General features: G+C 36.6%; 3 protein-coding genes across 18 annotated transcripts in view; 1 reads left to right on the forward strand and 2 right to left on the reverse strand.

Annotated features, from left to right (window-relative positions):
• The window catches only part of LOC145788218 (uncharacterized), a 624,890-nt gene that overhangs the window by 551,829 nt on the left and 48,768 nt on the right, over nucleotides 1-24,293 (forward strand). The gene's annotated exons all lie outside the window — the stretch shown is intronic.
• LOC145788223 (uncharacterized) overlaps nucleotides 1-24,293 on the reverse strand; it is a 256,918-nt gene that overhangs the window by 175,893 nt on the left and 56,732 nt on the right. The window lies entirely within an intron of this gene.
• LOC145785559 (uncharacterized) lies at nucleotides 15,594-18,977 on the reverse strand. The gene is made up of 4 exons (XM_082597220.1): nucleotides 18,849-18,977; nucleotides 16,369-16,521; nucleotides 16,154-16,239; nucleotides 15,594-15,996 (listed from the first exon to the last, which is right to left on the reverse strand). Exons 2-4 carry the CDS (start codon nucleotides 16,394-16,396, stop codon nucleotides 15,796-15,798), a joined length of 315 nt encoding a protein of 104 aa, XP_082453346.1. The 5' UTR covers nucleotides 16,397-16,521; nucleotides 18,849-18,977; the 3' UTR covers nucleotides 15,594-15,795.

Genomic DNA, 24,293 nt, shown 5'->3' on the forward strand with positions numbered 1-24,293 from the left:
AGTGAATAGAAGCTGCATTTGATGTAATCCACTTTGCTTGGCATTGAGAACTTGTTGCAAAATTAATTGTATTTCTTGTTTTATTTGGACTTTGTATTAACTTTAAACTTGGTAGTTTGTGACATCACAGACGATTAAATGAAAAGTTTCAGGAGATTGAGTTAAAAATTGTCACGGCAAAGTTTTAATGAAATTTATTTTCCATCGATTTCTGGCAACAAGTGAATTACTTGGCAACTGGCGTTCTGTTGAGCAATATAGATGTTTTGTAACAAACATTCAAAGGTGTGAAGATAGCTGACAATAAATTAAAATTCATTATTTTGTGGCAACTTGTGTTCTCTTAGGCGTGATTGACACTGTCTGCTTTGTAAAGCGCTGAGAAGCAACGCATTCTGCGATGGATGCAGCGCTATATAAAAACTGTCACGGCAAAGTTTTAATGAAATTTATTTTCCATTGATTTTTGGCAACAAGTGAATTACTTGGCAACTGGCGTTCTGTTGAGCAATATAGATGTTTTGTAACAAACATTCAAAGGTGTGAAGATAGCTGACATTACATTAAAAATTTTCTAAAAATTAAATTTTTACGCTTTCTTTATTCTTTTCCCCAGACGATACAATAGGTTTTAACATTCTCACATGTTGAAAAAAAAGAAAATTTGATTTCGAAGATTTTAGTCAGACTGTTAATTTTCAATAACAGTCTGATTTAGCGTTTTTCAACTTATTTTTTCTCATTTGCTACTGCTTCCCCAAGGCAACAAAAAAGTTTTATGTCATTAGGAAACCGCAAAAACTAAAAACATCTCAAAAAATGTCATTCAAACACTAGCAGTAGCTGCTAGCATGGGGGTGCAGAAACCTTGAAGTAAAAAAAGTGGTTAAACGTGGTAGTGGTTATTACGATCTATAACCGATGAATGGGTGGCGTAGATGTATGCAACAGGAAACTCTCTTCCTATAAACCAGCACGACTTCGGTCAAAGAAATGGTGGTGGAATCTTTTTTCCCACATTGTCAATTCATCAGTTGTGGCTGCTTTCTGCTTTTACAACCATATGAATAAGTCCACTGTAAACCATCTCCAATTTAGGAGGGAGATCGCACGATCATTGGAAAAGATGGAAATGCCAAAGCTCCACCTAGGAGGACCAACTGCGCCACCGAGGACAACCGTAAGATTTGACGCTGTAAATCATATCCTTGTATCATACTCACACTGACGATGTGTAGTGTGCATAGAAAACACAAGATTGCGATGTCTAAAATGTGAAAAGCGTATGCATAAAATATGCAGTGATAGATACTATAAAAAATAAAGCGAATTACGCTTAGCATTGTAAACAGTCCTTGTAGATTTACTCAATGTGTATTTTGTTGTTGAAGTTTTGCTTCTTTATACCATCGCGCCAGTAAAAAACTTTCATATTAAACTTTATTCGATGGCGAATAATGTTTTTGACCTACTTTAGATGCTAACGCTCTCATTTTGCGAAAATAATAAAAACCAAATAAACTGATAATAATTTCAAAATCCAAGCTGGTATTATTCTTAGTTTGACTGAAAGACACCACGTTTTAAAAAATTGTTTTGAAATGACTACAGGAAGTCGTCGCCGTCAGTAAAGGGTTAAAATAGAAAAATTTACAACAGCAACTCGATATAATCAACAGCTTAAATCGTCCAAAGCCATATTTACTGCTTCTCAAATCCTCGGCTGGAGGCTCACCTTCATCTAGGGGTCCACCCATACTTAGTTTGTGCAGCGCTGTTCGGTTTGTAATTTTGCATGTACGATAACATTCGATTAAGAATTTGTTTTCCATTTTTGCAAAATTTTCTCGCTTGCTTTGCTTGATGAACAATATTTTATTCACTTAATCAGCGATGTTGAGCAATAGGCATGTATAGTTTCAAAAGTGGATTAAGGGAATAAAAAGCTTTTTGTGTCCTACAAAACACTGCTCACTCAAATATCCCAGTTAATTAACAATTAAAGTGGCAAATTTCAGTATTACAGTAATGGAAATATGCTATAAAGCAGTGGTTTAGTGAGTGCTGATAGAAGTCCAACTGTTAGTCAGCAGTATAAGTTAAGCATTGATCAACAATCCGCTGTCTCAAAAGAATTAATTGAACATAGCCAACATCGCCTTCTTAAAAGATTTAACTCATTCATATGATTTGTTTTAGTCACGAAACCTATTCTTTGTGCGATGTCGTTTGAAAGTTCAAACGACGCACCAGTTCGTTGCAACGTACAGTTTGCAAATCACAGTAATACACAAATAAATCACAACCAATTTTGTAATTTTGTACTTTATCAATTAAGCTGCAAACTCGAAAAGTTTCACGGATCCCCTGAAATCGCTTCGCAGACTTCCGGTTGAGAACCACTATTATAAAGTGAAGTGAGCGGCAAACATACTGCCGGTAAAGCGAAGGACAGGACACCTCAGATATATTTTCAAAGTTTCAGTCAGCTGAAAAGCTATACCAAAGCCTAAGAAACCAGGCTATAGTCTACAAATTTTCAAGAAATAAATAATTGAAATCATTCTGTGGTCGTGGATGAATATTGTTTTTGAAATGGTACGCTAATTTCAATTTTAAACCAAACTTTCAACCCAAATCCAATTTTTTGAACTATGTTACTTAGCCTACAAAGCGACTTATGGTTAGCTGACATGCAAATTGTGCATCTTGATAAAAAACAGTATTACTGCGCCAAATCTGCCTACAAAGTGAGCAAAACAATATCATATTTGTCAAAATTTTCCTGGGAGCAAGCCCCCACACCCCCTCTTTATTTTTTCGACATTAACTTTTGAATCGTCCATTTATGTTATAAATTTTGCTTTGTTAAAACTTTAGTCCTTCTCCAACTTTTTTCCAGATCCGCACTGCATTGTCGACATTTGAGTAGTTGAGCGGCTGACACGATGTGGGTCTTGATTTCAGTCGGGGTGCTCGCTTCGGGGTGCAGAGACCTTCAAGTGAAAAAAGTGGTTAAACGTGTTTGAACTGCACCAAAAATTTGTTTCATTTGTAGAACAACGGAAGGAAAAAGGGCAAGGCTATAATATTTTATACCTTTTCAAGTATTACCGATTTATTATTTTGCAAGTTATTCAGAACCTTATAATAATCCTAACAGTGAAACAGCCTGTTAAGCTTTTAGTGAATAGAAGCTGCATTTGATGTAATTCACTTTGCTTGGCATTGAGAACTTGTTGCAAATTAATTGTATTTCTTGTTTTATTTGGACTTTGTTTTAACTTTAAACTTGGTAGTTTGTGACGTCACAGACGATTAAATAAAAAGTTTCAGGAGATTGAGTTAAAAATTGTCACGGCAAAGTTTCAATGAAATTTATTTTCCATCGATTTCTGGCAACAAGTGAATTACTTGGCAACTGGCGTTCTGTTGAGCAATATAGATGTTTTGTAACAAACATTCAAAGGTGTGAAGATAGCTGACATATAAATTAAAATTGATTATTTTGTGGCAACTTCTGTCCTCTTAGGTATGTTGCTTGTGTTGCATCTGAAGGATGGATGAACCTTCTCTCGCAAATTGTATGAGCATGAGAATTCAATATATGAACGTTCACAATGCTTAGCCGACTACCCTGTGACGAAATAAGAAAACTTGCAAAATTATAACCATGATGAGTTTTAAGATATGACGTCTTTGGAAACTCTTTATAAAGGGCCATTATGTTATTGTTAGGCTACTTTGGGACACTGGGCTGCAATGGAAGAGTTGATGAGATTTGTGGATTGTTTGATTTGCAAGCTCAGCATTTGATTCATTGAACGCAGCATCGATTATAAAAACGACTTCAATGCTTTTATTGTAATTTCGCAATTTTCTAATTTATCTCACAACTTAATAAACTCTCTCACAGAAAATTTTCCATTTGCACATAATTTGTGGAAGCAACTTTTCAATAAATAAGTAACCAACTGAATGAAGCTTTGTGTGTTTCTGCCTGATTTGATTTGTTTGTTTTATTTTCAAATTCTTGGAAATTTTCTGCAAGCGTATACTACAATGCTGAATAGAAGGAAGGTCTTTGAAATATTGTAAGCAGTATTGAGCAGTTTGTGAAACGGTTTGTCAATTTTGTATAATGAAATTATTTTTAAATTTATTGTTTACTTACTAACAATGTCCTTATATTTCCAACTAAAGTATGACTACTACGTTCGCTATTGTAACGTTTGTAAGCTATGGCTTGTGGAAATTCCCACTTCTGTATGGGTAGGTTTTACTTCCTTGTATAGCAATAAGAAGTTTTAAACAGCTTTGATTAGTTTTGCAAAATAATCTACAACATCAAATTTATTCCCGAATAATCATAAGTTGATGTTATTTTTGCGTTGGATAATCAAGTAGAAAGTGAATAAAACGTAGAACTGACTAAAAATAAGTGGGACCCATTGCGGTGGCCCTCGCCAGACAGAGGCTCATGGGGCTGTAAATATGGGCTTTCTTTCAGGCAAGGTGTTCTACAGCAATAAAGCTATCCAAAGTTTCAATTATTTGGCACATAATATAAGATGGTGTCAGTTGTTGTTTTAGTTATTAATCAATAACTGTCAGTTATTAATCAATAACTGTCAATGTCAGTTATTAATCAAATAGAAAGAAATTGTTTGACTTTGCTTTTACAACAAAAACACTTACAAACAACATGATGGCAGCAGTAGCTGCTGTGACAAATGCATAGCAACTGGTCTGCATAATTTGCTTTTCCTGAATATTGCGTTTATAAGCTATATTTATGTTTTTATTTTATATTATCAATTTTATTTTGTGTTTTTTATATTTATGTTTTAATTTTATGTTGTGTTTTATTTTATCCTACAAATCTATAGCAACTGGTTCGCATATCTTGCTTTCTTGTACAGTGTAAGATCGTCTAGCGGTGCGGGTTGCCTGATGCTACACCCGATCTTCACTGAGATAATTCTATTTGAATAAGTCGTGATATAAGGCTTATAGGCTACCACCTTGTAAATGAAAGACGATCTTACAAACTGTTCAGTTTGATTTTATTTCCGACAATCACAACGAAAAATAATAGAAACGTTGCGTTTATATAAAATAAATTAAAATCGTTGAAGTTTAAGTGGTGTTGAAGATGATACAAAACCTCTCAAACGATTGTAAATGTATCAGATATTGAATTCATCAAAATCTTTCATTAAACAAACGTGTGTATAGTTTTCCACGATATGACAGTAGCAACAAAGATTGGTTAAGTGACAAAGTTGGTACAAGGCAGCACAGACCATGAACTGCAACAAACAAACTTTATAATCATGTCCATGTCGCAATTGAAGCCACTTTTGTAGTTTTCATACTTCCAACTATTTGGACTTGTTCGTTTTACTATTCTTTAAACTATGGCTTGTGACGTCATACAAGATTGAATGAAAAGTTTCAGTGGATTGAGTTAGAAACTGACATGGTAAAATTTTAATGAAATTTATTTTCAATCAATTTCATGCAACAAGTAAATTACTTGTCAACTTCTGTTGAGCAATGTATTTGTTCTGTAATAAACATGTGAAGATGGAAAGATAGCTGACAATAAATTAAAGGTCATCATGTAACTTCTGTCTACTTAGATGAGTTCTGGCGTCTCACCTGGAAGAGTTCGGCATGCCACAGTTTGAGAATCACTACCCTATTGTATCTAACTCGGCTGGAATCATACCAAGACTTGAAGATGTGTAGCAAGAATGCCTTGCTCAAGCGCACACTTCGAAATTCGAACCAGCGTCTATTAACCTTGCGTTGTTTCAGTGTAGAAAGTCAGGTCCTTCAACTGAGCAATCGGGGCGAACTTTGTGAAACGTTAGTGAAATAATTTGTGTTCAGTTCTTTCGATCAAAAACTGAAGCTTTGTTTGAAGTTCTCAGCTCTTTTCAGTTCTTGGTTTATTTTATTTCAACTCATTTTATTTTGTTTCCCAATGTTTTCATTGCTGTGCAAATCGAGTCATTTGAGCTGAAATCGAATAAAAATCTTTCCAGGATATGTTCTTTACCTTTGGTTTGTTAGAAAATCACCCACGATTTGTTTTGAGTTAGCTACAAACTGCTGTATATGTTGGAAGTCACGCTTCATTTGTGATTTCCTGAGTCTATTTATTCCATGCGATGCAACTTGAGTTATCCTACATATCCTGTACAATTTCTATTTATGCTTACTGTAAGTCTGCTGCAATAAGCCATTACTTTATTACTTCTTAAGTAGTTTACTACTGACCCAAGTGGCCCATGACCCCGTAAACACTTTGGGTCTCTAAAATTATTTTAGGTCCAAAAGCATACCTTGGCGCCTGCACAATCCGTGTCAACGCTGTTTGCTTTCAATATCTATCATTCTTGCCTCTGCACAAGGATTTTAATGTTGCAAAATGTATATTGTAACTACTATTGAAGTAAGTTTTCCAAGAAGGCAGGAGTACAGTTGTTTTGTGTGTATACTCTAACGCAGTGGTTCTCAACATTTTTGTCTTGGCGGACCCCTTTTTGGTACATTCGAAGCGGTCGCGGACCCTCAAAAACTTTTATCTGAAATTTGGTATATCGCTTCTACTATGACGGAATCAAATGTTTCATCAGTTTCGAAACGACACACTCAAAAGACTTTGCTGAACTCGAGACGCACTTATGACGATTGATGACGTTGACGAAATTATGTTATGAGCAATATGTTGGCACACAGGATAAAAAAATTAGTAATCTACATGCTGATTTAATGTTTTTCTATAAATTTTATCAAAAATTAATAAAAACTTTTTAACCGTTACAAAGAACATCCCCCTTTTTTCATTTCTAATCAATATTAGGTTAATTCGTTATAATCTTTGTCATTGCAAAACTGTGAGTGGTGATAGACTGCTGACTAACGTTAGCAGTTCTAAGTTAAGTATTGATCATTAATCTGGTAAAAGAATTAAGTTGAACATAGTCTTATTAAAATAGTGATTCATTCATGTGATATTTGTTTAGTTACGAAACCAAACACTTGTGCAATGCCCTTTGAAATTTCAAACGACGCACCAGTTCGTTGCGAAGTACAGTTTGAAAATCACGGTAATACACAAATAAAGCACAACCAACCAATTTTTAAATTTCGTAATTTATCAACAGGGGCGTTGACAGGGGGGTCTAGGTGGTACTTTTGGACCCGGGCCCGGAATATTTAAGGGGCCCGGATTTTAAAAATTCCCCGCGACTTCAAACATAATCAAGATCTTAATATAATCAGATCTGAAGGAATTGCCATCAGAGGTTAAAACTGCTATTTCAGCCGTCAGATGGTAAAGTACCGGGCCCCCTTCTGGGTACTGGGCCCACCATCTCAGGGGGCCTACTAGTAATAGACTTTTGCGTGTCAGTGACAACATGTTTTTTAGCTGCTAAAGTTTACTGTGTGTACTTCCATTGAGAAGATAATTTAGGTCCGGTACCAATGAGATGCTGGGCCTGGGCCCTTATATCAAAATATCTCTAAAATCACCACACTATCTTGGTCGTTATTTTGTGATAAAATTTCAGGGGGCCCACAGGTAATTGACTTTTGCGTTTCAGTAACAATCTGTTTTTTAGTTGTTAAAGTTTACTGCGTGTAGCCTACTTGTTCATTGACAAGATAATTTAGGCCCGGTACTAATGAGATGCTGGGCCCTTATACCAAAACATCTCTAAAAACCACATTATCTTGAAAAGTTAAAATGTGACAACATTAGTAAAATTACCTGTATTTGAAATAAAACAGGTTGGTTGCAATTGAATACTTGAAATCAAGACAGGCCCAATTCCTACAAAGGTGTGTTTAAGATAAATGTGTTCTAATTATTTTGGCTGTTTATTTTTTCGTATTTTGTGGTAAAACTTTGGAATTGGCAACTGTTGAACTGAAATCGCTTTATACACTGGTAGTGGTAGGGTCACCATACTTTGTGTGCTACTGTTATAGGTTAAACCACGAAGTAGACAGCTCATTTTAAAATGATTGTCATAAATGGGCAAATTATATAAGACATTTGCATAACTTAATTGCAATGCCTTGTCTAAATTTTGCAAAAGCATAGATTGAAACCTTTCTTTAGCATAAGGTGAAAGCGTTCATGATTTGTGCGTAGGTTACCGGTAGCTTCTCGTTAGCATAAACTTTAAGAGTCAGGTACGATTGATTTTGAAGTCTGCCAATAAGTAAACAAGACACATGAAATACTTTTTGTAATACTGGACTAGCTTAAAGTATGGTTGGTCTATTGATATCCCATTTAACAATAAAATATTTTTTCTACATCTACCGGTATAACTTGCAAGGTAAAAGTATTTTTTGAAGTGTCAGAAGCTGCATTAAGGCTGTTGCACTTTTAGCTTAACGTTTTGGTTTTACAGGGTGTTTTGTTTTCTTAAGCTTTACTTCAAAGTGAATGTTACTGGTTTACAACCGGTAATCTAGTTCTAGAATGGTGTAACCTTGCTATGTACCAAGATTTCATTCAGCATTTCATAAAGAAGATGTCTTGTTTGAACTACCGACATTCTTGCTTTGAACATTTCAGATAAACAAAACTCTCAAAGAGGAATTCTTTGAAATGGCTGAACAATGAACATGGAGGTTTGTCAGAACCTAGCAAACTTTGCTTTGCCGTTATTGCAATTGGAATACATTCGTTTACATGATTAGCAATGGTGCAGACGTGCTGCAAAAGTTTTGCAGATGTTCCAAACAAGGGAATGTTTTTCTCCAAGCTCTTTGCATAGTTTTTTTTTTCAAAAGTTATGTTTAGCCAAATGTTAAACCTTGAATGTACCGGAAACCATGAAGCATTTAATGCGATTTTTACCCATGTCTTTAATTGCTGTGGTAAGAACCAGATAAAGTGACCAGCAGGCCACAAGCTTAAGAACGACCACCAAAAGTAAGACAAACAATTCAAAAACTGACCTCAAAGTCAAAGGTTAGCAAGTAATAAGCGAACATTGAGTAGTGTAATAGGTATGATATATATTAGGGTGCATCACCTCCCCCTTATTTTTTAAATCAAAGTTGTGCCATTGAGAAATGGTGTCCATTTTAGGTCAGATTTAGCCAAAAAAATTATGGGGGCTGTGGGACCCCCCCTACCACCACCTCCGCAACCCCCCAAATCCGCTTCACTAAAATCGCAATAACTCAAAAACCAAACAAGATAGACAAATGGTGTTTGGTATCAACATCATCGCAACCACTTGATTTAATTCAAATCTGCCAAAAAATTTGCAGTTTTATGTGAATTTTAATTTTTGATTTTATGACAGGGTTCGTATGTTCATGCAAAATACAAAAATATTTGAAAATCAATCAATTTTTGAAATATCATTTGCTATAAAATATCTGATTTTGTGATAACTGGCCTAATAAAGTTAGTTCATAGCCAATTTGTCTTATTTTAATGTTGTCATACAAGTTTTTGTATTATTTCCATCTTGGTGTAAAGCAAGCCTGCTGTTACACAACACACACTGATAGAGTGAAATATATCAACACATCAAACACACGTTACTGTCTTAGTACAATGTGAGGAACACATGTGCGTGCTTGCTTATCAGGAGATTCTCTTGGAATAAAGAAGTGTACAAAAATGAATGGTAGATACAATATCAGTATAATGTAATAAATAATGATGTATTGCTCACTTGGCAAGACAATTGATAAATCTACCATATCTCATGTGAGCGGCTTTTTCCTTAAGTTTGGCCTATTGGATCTGCTTTTCTCCACCACTTGAAGTGTATTCTCAAAGTGTTTTGGTATTTTAGCTGATGGTTGGAAGTCTGTGGCCAACTTAACTCCTCTCTCTGAGCAGTCATTAACAACAGTAATTAATGCTGATTTTTTTCTTCCAGTTAAATATTGTTCATCTTTTGGCCACTCTTTAACATCTCTTTTTAAAAAATCTGTTTCTAACTTTAACAGTTTAAAAAAGTACCATGAATCTTCTCCTATCAAGTCTGCCAGGGAAGATTGTTCATCAACCAGCATTGGAAATGTTGGCTTTCCATTACCTTGTCTCTTTTGAGGGACTGATGGGGCTGATTCCTTTACTTTTAACTGAGCTTGAGCAATTTCCCATTTCTCTTCATCCTTAACGTGGTTATCAAACAGGGAAAGTGGGACCATCTCTTCAGTCAAGTACCACAAATGTAAATGGAGCTTTTTTAAAGCACTTGACGCTGCTATTGCATCAATCTGTTTGTATTGATGCAATGTTTTTATCATTGCTAGGTCAGCCTGTGGAGCAGATATTGCAGAACCACAACGAAACCACCAAGGAATGTACACATACAAAAGAAACATTGCATATCTTTTCAGCTTTTTGGTGTCCTTGGGTTGTAAAATCAAGCATTTTCTGGCATTATTTGGATCCATCACTTTTTCCGCCTCCATAGATAGCAAAAAAAGCTTTATTGCATAAATCACTTTAGCCATCCATCGAGCTTTATGAATTGCACCTGGTTTTTTGAATTTGAATGGCTTGTGTGGGAGGGGTGTTTGAAAACTAAAAAGAAGTAGTTGTAAAAGCTCTTCATAGTCCGCCCTAGGGATATCACTGCTATCATTTTTTGTCAGCAGTTGAATAGCAAGATCTGTACCATCTTTTCTTTGTTTATTTAGGAAATCCATTCCACTGGTTGAAATGCACTCGGCTTCACTGAAATAAGGAGGAAAAGATATATATATTATCTTGAGAAACATGGCTAAAGAAACTTCGAAAGTTTTTAAATATTGTGATCTCTGGAGACTTGGATGTTTCAATTTGCAGTGCATCAAAAACACTGCCAGCAATAAGTTCGCCAATGTGCTTTCTGCAGGCACACCATAACAGTGGTTTGCTTAACCGGTCTTGCAGTTCCACACAACCTCCTGACCACAGACCAGTGTTTGTAGATGTAGTGTCAAACACCATGCTTATGGTCCCATCTATAGAGCACTTCCATTCACGTAACAAGTCACAAGCGAAGTCACTGATAATGCTACCAGCGGACTGCCCAACTTTGGGGCTGAAGGATGGCACACCAAGAAGTTTGCAAAATTAAAATTCACATAAAATTGCAAATTTTTTGGCAGATTTGAATTAAATCAAGTAGTTGCGATGATGTTGATACCAAACACCATTTGTCTATCTTGTTTGGTTTTTGAGTTATTGCGATTTTAGTGAAGCGGATTTGGGGGGTTGCGGAGGTGGTGGTAGGGGGGGTCCCACAACCCCCATAACTTTTTTGGCTGAATCTGACCTAAAATGGACACCATTTCTCAATGGCACAACTTTGATTTAAAAAATAAGGGGGAGATGATGCACCCTAATATATATGTATAATCAATTAACCTGCCTTTAACTGTAGGCCATAAAAATGTTTGTCTTATTTGTAGCCTATTCCATTTGTGCAGTAATATTTTGTTTATTGCTAAAAAATTGTGAACAGTAAACAAAATAGCATTTCTCATAGATTAATTAGCATTTACAATCCCGCAATTATAAATATCCCTGACTTTACAGAGGTAGCTATCAGCAAGTGTAACCAGCATATTACATTTAGATACCAGTATAATAAGTATTTTATGACAGTTGCCAGTATTTTGTTTGTGATTTCAAATCGTTGCTGCTTTATGTTTCATTTCTTTCATTCCAAGCAAAGATGAAGCTATAACTTGATAGACCTGTGTTTACTATTAGTTATATTTCTGCTGTGTTCTGTACACTGCTGGGTTGATGATTGTTTATGAAGTTATAAAAGTTTAACTAGGTAGTAGTTAGCCGGTATTGTGCAGTAAGCATTATAACATTTCATTAAGCACCAGTAACCTATGAAGGCTTTCTGAGTACTGCAAAGTTGTCAGTGAGTGATGAAGCTGTTAGACCTTACCTAGAAACCTATTAACTAGTGTTACACTGTAAATATTGCTCCGTTTTGTTAAAGATCATAGTAATTTTCTTATGTATGCTGTGATTCCTGTGAAGTAGTTGCAACATGTGATGAAGTTATTAAACTTCATCTACATAAGTCAGCACTCATGCACCATTTCAATAACAACTGTTTTTAGCATGACCAATGGTGTTTGCATATGAAAAAATAATTACATGTAGAAAAGTTAATTCAACAGTTAGATTACAGCAACTGCTGCTCATAATAATTGTGCTTCTTAAATTCAGCAACCACGATGTTCCAAAAATAAGGCAATTAATAAAAAAAATGCTTTAGTGAAATATAGCATGATTAACAACAGGTTTCTAATAATAGTGTATCTTGTGTGAGTAGGCCTAGTTAATAAACCATGTACGCCATTCTGTACTGTTATGGATTAACACTGTTCTGTTGTGAATTGAAAGTATATCACTAGATTGGTAAACCATTGTTTTTATCGTACTTAAGTTCCTGATTATGCACATTTGAGTACACTTGAGTTTTCCTGTTAGCATTTTGATTGGGTACTTGTTAGCTTTTTGAAAGTATTGTATAGGTGAGTGGTTTAATCAATCAATCACTGGTTTATTTTTTTTCACAAAATATCACATCAAATGCACTGGTACAAGTGGTACATTACATAAAAGTGAGATAGGAAAGAAGCGAAAGACCTTATCAGGTCACCAAGTCAGCCTCCACCTCGGCGATCCTATAAGGCAAAACATAATTCCCACTTGGTGAAAGTGTTAAAATGTTGTTTGTTAAAGCATTTGTGAATTCACTTTTTTTTTTGCACTTCTAAACTGTTTTGCTATGTTATGGCTATATATACATTTAAAAATAATAGGTTAGTGAAATTTCAAATGCCAATTGTAATTTTTGGAAAAAATTGCTTCCAAATGTAGGTAACCAATTTAAATTCTCATAATTTTGTCAATTCTTGTCCGATGTAAAAAATTGTATGAACTCAATGTGATAAGCATGTCAAATTTTGATACCAGCTTCTACTGTGTGATATAAGATCTGGGTTGAATGACCCATACGCTTCATGACCGTTGCCAGTATGTTTAGAAATCGTTAACACTTTTGGCTTTCATTGCAAGCAAAGGTGTAGCTATGACTTGATGGACCTGTGTTTGCTCTTATTTACATTTGTATTATTTTCTCAACTGGTGAGAAACTCTAGTGAAGTTAACCACCTTTCCATATCAGTGCAGTTAACATGCACACTATATTATCATAAGTCTGCTTGCCAATAAGGGGCTCAAAATTATTTTGGCCCCGGGGGCCCACAAAGGGCTTAACACAGCACTGCACTTCAGCTTTCTGGTGGTCAAATAGCCACTTCAGCCACCAAACAGTAAAATAAGAATTTAGTTTAGTCTAGTAATAGTGATTTCCCTAACAATGAATATTACCCGAAACACGAATTTCAACATAAACAGGTTAATATTTGTTTAAACTCAAACTGAAATGGCACAGGTAAGAAGATTGCTATCCCTGTTTCTGCACTAAAAATTGCATTTCACTGCATTAAAAACTGCACAAAACCGCTTTTCAGATTGCAGCAATCAGCAAATGTTTGATCGAGGCCCAAACACCTTTCCCAAATCAAATTGAAAACTTTCTGACTGTCTGCACTACCTTTGCTGTAAATTCTCTTCTGGTGAGCCTAGAATACTCTAGCGCCATGTGACAAATAAAAGTTCAAAAAAGCAACCGCTAGATAGAGATAGTAAGTTTTGCGGTTCAAGAAATTTTAAGATTGCGCAAGATTTGTTAAATGACCATGCTTAAACGACATCAATAAAAGTTTGTACATGTACACAACCTTTATTTTCATAACATAGTCGATGAAGGCCGAAGGGGGCCCGAAAATAAATTGGTACCGGGCCCGAGAAATCCTGTCAACGGCCCTGTTTATCAATCATGCTGCAAACTCGGAAACCTTCACGAACCCCCTGGATCAGCTTCACGGACCCCCGGTTGAGAACCACTGCTCTAACGGAATAGCGAAGATTTACTGGTGTCGTTGATTTGAAATAGTTATAGCCTTCCAATTCATTATCGACAATACAAAACTTCATCACGTGACCAATGTGAGCAAATATCCAGCTTTTGTAGCAGCACTTTTTAAATCCCCAAAAACGTTATACAAAGTAAAAATGAGTGGATCCCTTGTTGCCAGCCTGGTGGTTAAAGGAATGGTTATCACTGGCCTGCGTTAGGTATAACCATGGAGTCGGGTCTCGGTGGCACACCATGCTGCATTGTGTCTTTCATATAATATTTGTCTTTCATATAATAATTTATCAATTGAAGAACAGCTGGTACAATAAGATGTCTTGACTTTAATCGCCAGGGAGATTCTTCAGGTTGGATGTGAACTTTGCGTGGAGCAAGTGGTTAGGCTCTTTTGCCAGACAAGCCAGGTGTATAGCCTAATAATGGCGAAATTATGTTATGAGCAATATGTTGGCACACAGGATAAAAGAAATCAGTAATCTACATGCTGATTTAATGTTTTTCTATAAATTTTATCAAAAATTAATAAAAACTTTTAACCGTTACAAAGAACTTTCCCCTTTTTTTCATTTCTAATCAATATTAATTTGTTATAATCTTTGTCATTCCAAAACTGTGAGTGGTGATAGACTGCTGATTAACGTTTGCAGTTCTAAGTTAAGTATTGATCATTAATCTGCTAAAAGAATTAAGTTGAACACAGCCTTAAAAAATATTGATTCATTCATGTGATATTTTTTTAGTTACGAAACCAAACTTTTGTTCAATGTCCTTTGAAATTTCAAACGCCGCACCAGTTCGTTGCGAAGCACAGTTTGAAAATCACGGTAATACACAAATAAAGCACAACCAACCAATTTTATCGACAATACAAAACTTTATGACGTAATCAATGTGAGCAAATATCCAGCTTTTGTAGCAGCACTTTTTAAATCGCCAAAAGCGTTATACAAAGTAAAAATGAGTGGATCCCTTGTTGCCAGCCTGGTGGTTAAAGGAATGGTTATCACTGGCCTGCGTTAGGTATAACCATGGAGTCCGGTCTCGGTGGCACATCATGCTGGAGCAAGTCTTTTAGGCACAGACAGTTAGGCGCTGGTCTAATAGGCGCGCACTCTGTGGCGTCTGGATATTTAGGTGCGGAGCACTGTCGCGCCCGGTCATTTAAGTGCCATTCCTAGTGAAGTCTGTAGATTGTATCAGCTTGGCAGCTTGCCAGAAAATTATATCATGGCTTCCGTGAGTGAAGCTGCTTAAACCGGCAATGCTTTTCACACAAAATGTTATATTGAACAGAAAAATATATTGTTGTATTATTGATTTATTATTGTTTTATTTGTTGTTAGTCCAGGTTTGCGTTGGTGAAAGCTTTATCAATAAATTATTCAAGTTTCCGAACATTATTGACTTCACTTTTAGTGAAGTCAAATAATAACTACACTAAACATCATTAAAAAAACATACCGTAAGCGGGTGGTTAAAATTTTGGTGTGCAGTGCCTGAATTTGCAAGTAGGCTACAGCAAAGAACCCACAGCAAGCTCTTTTGTTTGAGAAGGTAGGCTACACGAGGTGGAAGGATGAAGATTTTTATTATACAATTAATAAATACGGAAAATGCGCAATTAAACACTGCAAATAAATAAAAAAACACAATGAACATAAAGAAGGTAATTTGAAATGTTAAGGTCCCATGTGGAAGTTGTGGCTCACTCCTCGAAGAAACTCCCACATTGTTTGACTGGGGCCGCCACTTCTCCCGATGAAGCGATTCACCAAAGTTAACAGCCTTTTGTCTGCATCTCTGTACTTTCTACGCTTTGCTGGCGGAGCATATCCAGCAATCTTTTGCTCGTACTCCAGGTCACGAGATTTTTGCACCTTCCGCAACTGTCGATCAATTTCCAAAGTGTTGGGTGGTCCATTCCCAGCTCACTTTGGATTCTCCTGTGTGCGGCCTCGGCATGGTTGTTTGTTCGATCCTAAAAACCAACACTGCATTACCATATGAATGATGAGTCATAGCAACCTATTGTAAAAAAACGTAACCTACTCTAGACCAAGGCAGGACGCATTCTTCTGCATAAGTCTGTGCCTAAACCGCGAATCATATCTGGTTCAGTGGTCAGTGTAGCCTACCTGGTCATGAAGCACTCGGTCGTGAACGTTCCACATTTCCAATGGAAACATGGGGTTTCGTCTCCCGTCACCGTTTCGTCGTCGGCCTAAACAAAGCAAGCAATGGTTACGGTGAATTAAGCTGTAACATCAAGTAAGTTAGACTAATTCAAGAAGCAGTGTCGTAAAATTGCGTTATTATTGCGTTACTATTATTGCTATTGTGTTTCCCTTACTGTGCTTGTGGCTGGCTGATTGCTGCATGACTCTGCTTACTCGATGAGTCTGCTACTCACACTAAAGTGCAGCGGCTAGGAGAGCGTTGCATGCTGCTTAGTATGAGCGCATCTTTTATTATCTTGGTTGTGTCGATTGATTTGTTTGACGATCTGAAAACAAATCCAGCGTTTTTCCAGTCCGCTTTGCAAATTACAGAGTATCACAAGGCAACAGTAGAATAGACCTTTTCCGAGCTGATATCAGTCAGGCGTGACCGGGTAAACACAGTCCTCTGAGACGACGCAGTCAGAACAGATTTTGCTTGAAACTTGTTGAATTTTTGCGCGTATTGTAAGTTGTAACGACATCGCAACGTTTTCTAAGTAATTTTTATCTGGACAAACATGTGTTTTAATGTTTATGAAACCTTTTGTCAGTTCGTTTCATTTTTTTTGACAGAAAGATACCAGTTAACATGCTTGGAATAGTTAATCAAATTTGGGCTGTTTGTTGCATGCTTTGCAATTTTCAAAGGCCAATACTTTCGTCAGAAAAAGATTAGATATTGCTTGTAAACATGTTTTGTTAATTTCATCATGTTCATGCAGTGACCTGTGATCACCTCAGCTGAATATGAACCGTCTGTTTGTCTGCACTGAATAAAGTTGCTTTAGATGTAAAAATGTGCAGATTTCAAAGAGCGAAATGATTTATTGAGCTCCCTCTGTAGTAGGCTACATAAATAGTTTAAAGCATGGCCGAAGTAAAAATTGTTTAGTTTAAGTAACATACAATTCCAAAAATCATCATCACATGGAATTCTCTGTACAAACAGTGACTTGGACGTGCACACAATAAAATCACACCAAGTCATCCGGATATAGCCATTTGTCCTTGAATTTGGAAATAATAGTGATGAGAGATTTTCAATAATTATTGTGGCAAGTTGTTTGCCTGGTTCAGTTCTAAGCAAAAGACAGGGTGAGACGTTGCTGCTCTGACGCTATGGTATCTATATTTGTATGGGCACTTTATTTCCAAAATTTAAAGTTGGCTTTCCTGCGCAAAAAATCTATCACTTTCCCATCTGGAGAAGCTTCCAAGTGTGAACAGCCAGGATTTACTATTAGGCCACAGTCAAATACTTGTAAGCAGGGCTTTGGAGCCGGAGCCCCGGAGCCGTGCATTTTCAACGGAGCTGGAGCTTTACTTGAAATTCAAGTGGAACTGGAGCAGGAGCTGGAGCCAGTTGTTTGAAAAATAGCTCCGGCTCCGATGTATTTCCTAAGATGCTACTACTATTGGCTAAAATCACATAATTTAACAGCAACCCTTAACAAAATTTAAGAAATTATTTGCGTAATCAGACGTCGAATTAACGAATACGTTGTGAAACGTAGCCTAGTTCCGCATAACATTTTGATGAAAGTACCTCAAATTTCATAAAGTTGTGCCATTTTTTAGTAACAGTTGACTGCAGGCAATTTTAAGCTTTAGAAATTAAATTGGATGTCGTCATTATTTTAATAAAAGCACTTTTCGGTGCCTGGAGCCGGAGCAGTGGTATCAATAAGCTCAGGAGCTGGAGCTAATTTATGATAAAAGAGAGCTCCGGAGCTGATCACTGTCACGTTGTTCAACTGTTTCTTTTTGTAGTATCTGTGCATTCTTCAGAAGAGATACTTCGATAGTGCATGATATTGCTAGCGCTTTATCAGAAAGAGTTTGATGTTGCATTTGAAATCGTGACACTGTAGGCAAATCGGGAAAGTTGGCAGTGTATCTTACTTTTCTGTTTACAAAGGAAAATACACAATTTAGGCTTGCAGGCTACCGGTTCGGTAGTTAATCAACATAATCTGAACTGAACCTCAACATAATCTGAATTTCTGACTTTGTAGCCTACCGGTACTGCACTCAATTTTACACATGATCATAACTTACTCTGGGCCTGTTACAAACGAATGCAAGATTAAAGGTTTCATAGACATTAAAACACATGTTTGTCCAGATAAAAATTACTTAGAAAACGTTGCGATGTCGTTACAACTTACAATACGCGCAAAAATGCAACAAGTTTCAAGCAAAATCTGTTTTGTCTGCGCCATCTCAGAGGACTGTGTTTACCCGGTCACGCCTGACTGATATCAGCTCGGAAAAGGTCTATTAGGCCCATAAACTTATAATTGCACAAACTGTGCACTGTAGCCCGATAGATCACTCGACCAATTACAGCTTGATTAAAAACCACTTTCATTCGAGTGTAAAAAAATATTACATGTGAATTAATAGGAAAATCTATCCACGGTAAGAGTTTTTAATGTAGGCTACAGTTTTTCAGGCTGTAGTATAATCGCTTTGGACATCTCAAGTTTGCACACATTATAGCATTAATTAATCAAAGTTGTGCGCTTTTAAACATTTTGAAAGTCATTTAACAAACAAGCACTGGTTTACTATTGACCTAGTCAAGAAAAGCATGTATGTTGAAAAATACCTGAATGCACTATTACTTAGCGCTGCCTACTCCTAGAAGACAATTTCGCATCCCGTAGCCTACAGTACTAGAAACCCTTGTAGCCTACGCAGAGGTGGGCAATTTTTCCAAAGTAGCGGTAGAGGCGCTACTTTTTGCCCACCTCTGAGCCTACGATTGCAACATGACTTCTTGCTAATAGACTAATCTATGCTCACAGCAATTTATTCAGTGATAGCCTACGGCTTAGCTTAAAATATCTTTGTTGATACCAATCAACTTTCAGTGCCTTTTGAAAAATAATTTCTAGCGAGAAAATTGCAACATCGATAAGACTTTGTTTAATAATAGTTAGGCTACGTAGCCCACGCCATATTACCTCGTTTGTTGTAGTATCAGTGTGAATTCGAACTTTGCATCCCTCGTTTCGACCAACACAACGCCAAAACTTCTTAGTTTTATCGACACTCGTTTTATCAAATGTATACATGAAGCCATCAGCAGCAATTTTTTCACGATTACGTGAAGTTGAAATAGTCGAAGCTGCCATATCAATCTTTGCTTTATGATGTAGCAAACTTACCAAACTTTTTGGTGCAAATGAAGTGCTCAGATCCAACATCGGCTTATATGCAGGGCAATTGGAGCAGTAGACTACCTGATCTCCACAGGACACGTACTTCTGGAGTAGCAAATTACCAAACCTTTCTATGCACAAATGCAGTGCTCAGACTCAATGTCGGCTTATATGCAGGGCAATTAGAGCAATAGACCACCTGATCTCCACAGGACACGTACTTCTGGAGTAGAAGTTGCCGGTTTAAAGACGCAGCTTTGTGCAATCTGTTACCTTTAATAATTACTTCTACTTGGGACGGATAGACCGTGTGGAGATGAGGTGCGAGACAACGCTCTACTACTCTTGATATTAGCACATCTCTACATGACATTTGCAATGCATCCTGAACACAAGTTGCAGCCAGATGGAACTTTACTTGATCTGTTATCTTTCGCAATTGCTTCTACTCGGGATGGATTGGCCATGTGACGAGAACGCGTAAGACGCTTTAGCCTACTACTGTTCACATGAATACATTTCTACAGAGCATATAGGCTACACCTTGGCTACAAGTTGCAAGCATCATGGTGAGACTTCGCTCGTTATTAAACCTAGTCGGGGTTTTGACAGAAAACTAAGTTACTCTTCACTCAAGCCTACCACCCACTTGAATATAGGCTACGTAGCCTACGGACGGTACGGTATATTTTTTACTGATGTGTAGTGTGGCTATTATTTGACTTAACTAAAAGTGAACTCAGACATGTTCAGAAACTTGAATAATTCATTGATAAAGCTTTTGCCGACGCAAGCCAGGACTAACAACAAATAAATGCCGAACACGAGCATTAAAAAAACAACATATTTTTCTGTTCAATAACTTATAACATTTGATGCGAAAATCATTGCCGGTTTAAGCAACTTCACTCACGGAAGCCATGACATATTATTCTGTTCAATATAACATTTTATGTGAAAAGCATTGCCGGTTTAAGCAGTTTCACTCACGGAAGCCATGACATAATTTTCTCTTCAATATTACATTTTGTATGAAAAGCATTGCCGGTTTAAGCAGCTTCACCCATAGATTTTTCTGTTCAATATAACATTTTGTGTGAAAAGCATTGCCCTACCTACCAAGCTGATACAATCTGGATACTTTACTAGGAATAGCACCTAAATGACCGGGCGCCACAGTTCTCCGCGCCTAAATATCCAGGCGCCACAGTGTGCTCGCCCATTAGACCAGCGTCTAACTGTCTGCGCCTAAAAGACGTGGACCCCACCATGCTGCATTGTGTCTTTCATATAATAATTTATCAATTGAAGAGCAGCTGGTACAAAGAGATGTCTTGACTTTAATCGCCAGGGAGATTCTTCAGGTTGGATGTGAACTTTGCGTGGAGCAAGTGGTTAGGCTCTTTTGTCAGACAAGTCAGGTGTATAATTCCCAGCAGGTTGGATGCCACACCCCGTCACCATCTACGGTCCCTACACAAAAATATGACTTCTCACGTCGACTTGCTGAGGCGTTTGGCGGGCACAACTTGGGTGCAAGTGCTGACACATTGGCTTTGGTTCAATCCATCGTTGAATACCGCACCGCCTACACTCGCCTCATCGACTAGCCAATCAATGACATATTGCGTACTGTGACTAGATGCGCACAACATTGTCTGTAGAAAGATATCTTTTGTAGCGAGAGGTCTATGAGCTAATAATATGCTGCAATGGAAGAAAAAGTGAGATAGAAGTTTAACTTGGCTGATGTCGAAACTTATATGTGTGATCTACTGCAACCCGTGCTTTTGTTGTTCATACGCCTAGCAAAGCTGTTTGAAGTATAACTGGATTGTTGCCGACAGAGAAAGTATCAACAAAAGTTTTGGTTTATTTAATTTCCAAATCTTTAAATTAGCAAGACATTGCAAACAAAGTATTGTTTCAACGTCTATCAAGGTTGCGATTACGTAAACAAAGAATCTTTTCGTTTATGCTTGTGAGGTAAAAACTTTTTTCATCAAGAACATTTCATTTTTTCTATCGTTTTCCTGGCCACGCATTGCTCACGTGATACTCACGTGATAATTCAGTTATAAGCGCAAGCGACTGAACGCTTCTGTACAGTCGACAACTTGTAGGACAAGGTTCGAATCTTGGAAGGGTCAAATTAAAACAGTAAAAATAAATGTTGTTGCTCTGTTTCTAGTTTAATTGGTGAAGATAAGTCAGAGTTAGAGCAACAATGTGTCGGTAGCGCAACCGAGTGGTGAGAGCCCTGGTACGACGCTCAATAGGATGCCGGTTCGACACCGCCCAAAAGCATGCGACTGTGTTTTACCTGAAAATTGCTTCCTTGCCATCCATCCATTCAATCTAAATCTTCAATCCCCGGGCGTACGCTTTAGATGAAACAAAATAGTGTGACTAACGTTTACACAAGTTTGTAAATTTTGATGCTAAGCAAGGTGGCTTGTCGCCATAAAACATGTTCAATCAAACTTTATAATTGCTTGATTTGTCTGTTTTGTTGTTACTGGAGCGTCATTATAATCACTTGCAATTGTGTTTTGTAGTGTCAGCTGCTAAGTTTTAGTATTCTATTCTATCGAGATTCACAAATTAGAAAACATGTCTCTCTCAAACAATAACGAAGGAATTTCAAGTGAGAAAGTGGTGGATGAAGGTGAGTTTGATTTGATTGTTGCTCTAACATGTTGATAATTTTGATAGCATTGGTTTTTACGTATTTCACGCATTTTAAAATATGTTGCTTCATTTTATTAAAAGAGAACAAAACTTACAACCGCCATGATCCCGACATTAAGCATTGACGTCTTCTTACGTTAAATTCAAGGCTCACATGTTAATTGTCAAAACAATATTTAAAAAGTTTTCTCACAGGACAAGCTCAGCAACATCTGACTTACCAGGACAACCGACAGTTTTCTACAACTGTCCATCAACATGTTGATCAAAAGGTGGTCCAGGTTGATCAGCGGCAGCATCTTCAAGTGGTCCAGGTTGACCAGCGGCAGTATCAACAAGTGGTGAAACACGTTGACAAGAGGCAGTTTCATACAACGATCTACAATTTGCCGGAGCAAAGCTGTGCCAAGTCTGAAAATGAAGGTTTGTACTGTTTATATTTGATTGAAATAGTTTCCGTAATTATGGTAATAATGGCTCGGTTATTAAGGCATAAGGCATTGAGCTAAATGATGATAGACATAAAGAGTTTGCAAACTGTTGCTATGTTGCTGTATTTTAATTGAAAAGTTGTATAAGTCGTTTTGATTGTCAATCAATCTTGCTTCACTATCAACTGTAACCATGCCAAGCTTAAGCTATGCAAACAAATCAGCTTCATACTTTTAATCTTCGAAACAACGGAAAACTCAAAAGATTCAGCAAAATGTTATAACAATTAGCAAAATATATCGTTGATTTTATTGCGAAGCTAGAATCATACAAAAAACATTATAAAGTCACTTGTTCGTTGCAATAAAAATGTAAATACTTTAAAAGTAACATTTTAATAGAAAAAATATTTCAAAGTATTTTTTTTTTTTTCAAAGTAGCATCTCTTTGTATTTTGTTCATTAATAAAACAACAACGTTAATAAATATCAACAAAAGTATTGATCAAGGTTTTGTGGATTTGTTTAAATGAATGAATTTTTGTTTGCTTCAGTTGCTGAGACGGGCCTTTGGGTCAGTTGTTCTGAACTATTTAAGAAAACAGGATGTTGATTACAATTGGTTTTGAGGTCAGTGTGTCTAGAGGACCTGTAGCAATATACTGTAAGTGACAACGGCAAGACTTCGTAGGTTGATCCTTGGAAAATTATTTCAGGCAACTGCAGTCTGCCCATAGAGAATTGATGGCCACTCAGATATTGTGGTGTCACACTCAAAAACAAGATATACCATTTCTTGCTTGGTATTATCTCTATAATATCGCTATAACGTAATATTGGTTGCTGTTGACCTTTCCTCCTCATATTATGATACGTCACATAAGCTTTTTTGCTTTTAGTAAAATATTTTAGACTTTTAGCATGAATATGCTAATAACACCTTTTCGATAATACTGACACACAAATGTCCACAAGTAGGCTACCAATCACTAAGTTCCAGACTCATTATAGACACGCATAAAAAGATTTCATAATTGTTTCATATAATATTACACAAACTTTTATCAAAAACTTCTAGTAAACAGTCATTTGAAAAAAATAAAAGTTTCGGCAAATGTTAAATTTTATTGGATTTTGGAATTATAATAAAAAAGTTGCTTTCCACGTTATAACAAGTTGTTTGTCGTTTCAAAGATAATATTGCGACTGCCTTCCGATCTAGCAAAGTTTTAATTTAAGATTGCACGGTTTTAAGCAACGATGCAACATCCGGGCTACTACAAACGCCACTTGTAGTAAAAGTTTCTAGGTCAGCTAACAAACCCTGCATTAGTTTTGTCACCATTGCAAACGAGTTTGTCAATTTCCATGAAAATGGGACATTTCTATCTGCCGCAAACGATCACATCAACATTATTTTCATTAAATAATTAAAAATATAATCTACTTTTAATTATATAATCATAACTTATAAACTACTTTTGCATTAAAAATGGTAGAATGCTTAATTCAACTTTAAAATAACGTGATGCTGTTTAGTGTTCAGTTGAAGTACCGGGCATCTCTGATATAGCAAAGCTTGTAAAACAATATTTATAAAGTAAATAATTTGGCAACTCTGACAAATTCTTGACCGCGACAACTCTTCACTCCGGACCAGCATATTCTTCTTCTTCTGGCTTTACTCCAACTTTAAGTGATGTCGCCAGTGCAAATGGCAGTCCTCCACATAACTCTTTCAGCAGCATATTCTTCCTTTACTTTCAC

The sequence above is a fragment of the Aplidium turbinatum genome, chromosome 2, assembly GCF_918807975.1.
Source record: "Aplidium turbinatum chromosome 2, kaAplTurb1.1, whole genome shotgun sequence".
NCBI classification, from domain to species: Eukaryota; Metazoa; Chordata; class Ascidiacea; order Aplousobranchia; family Polyclinidae; genus Aplidium; species Aplidium turbinatum.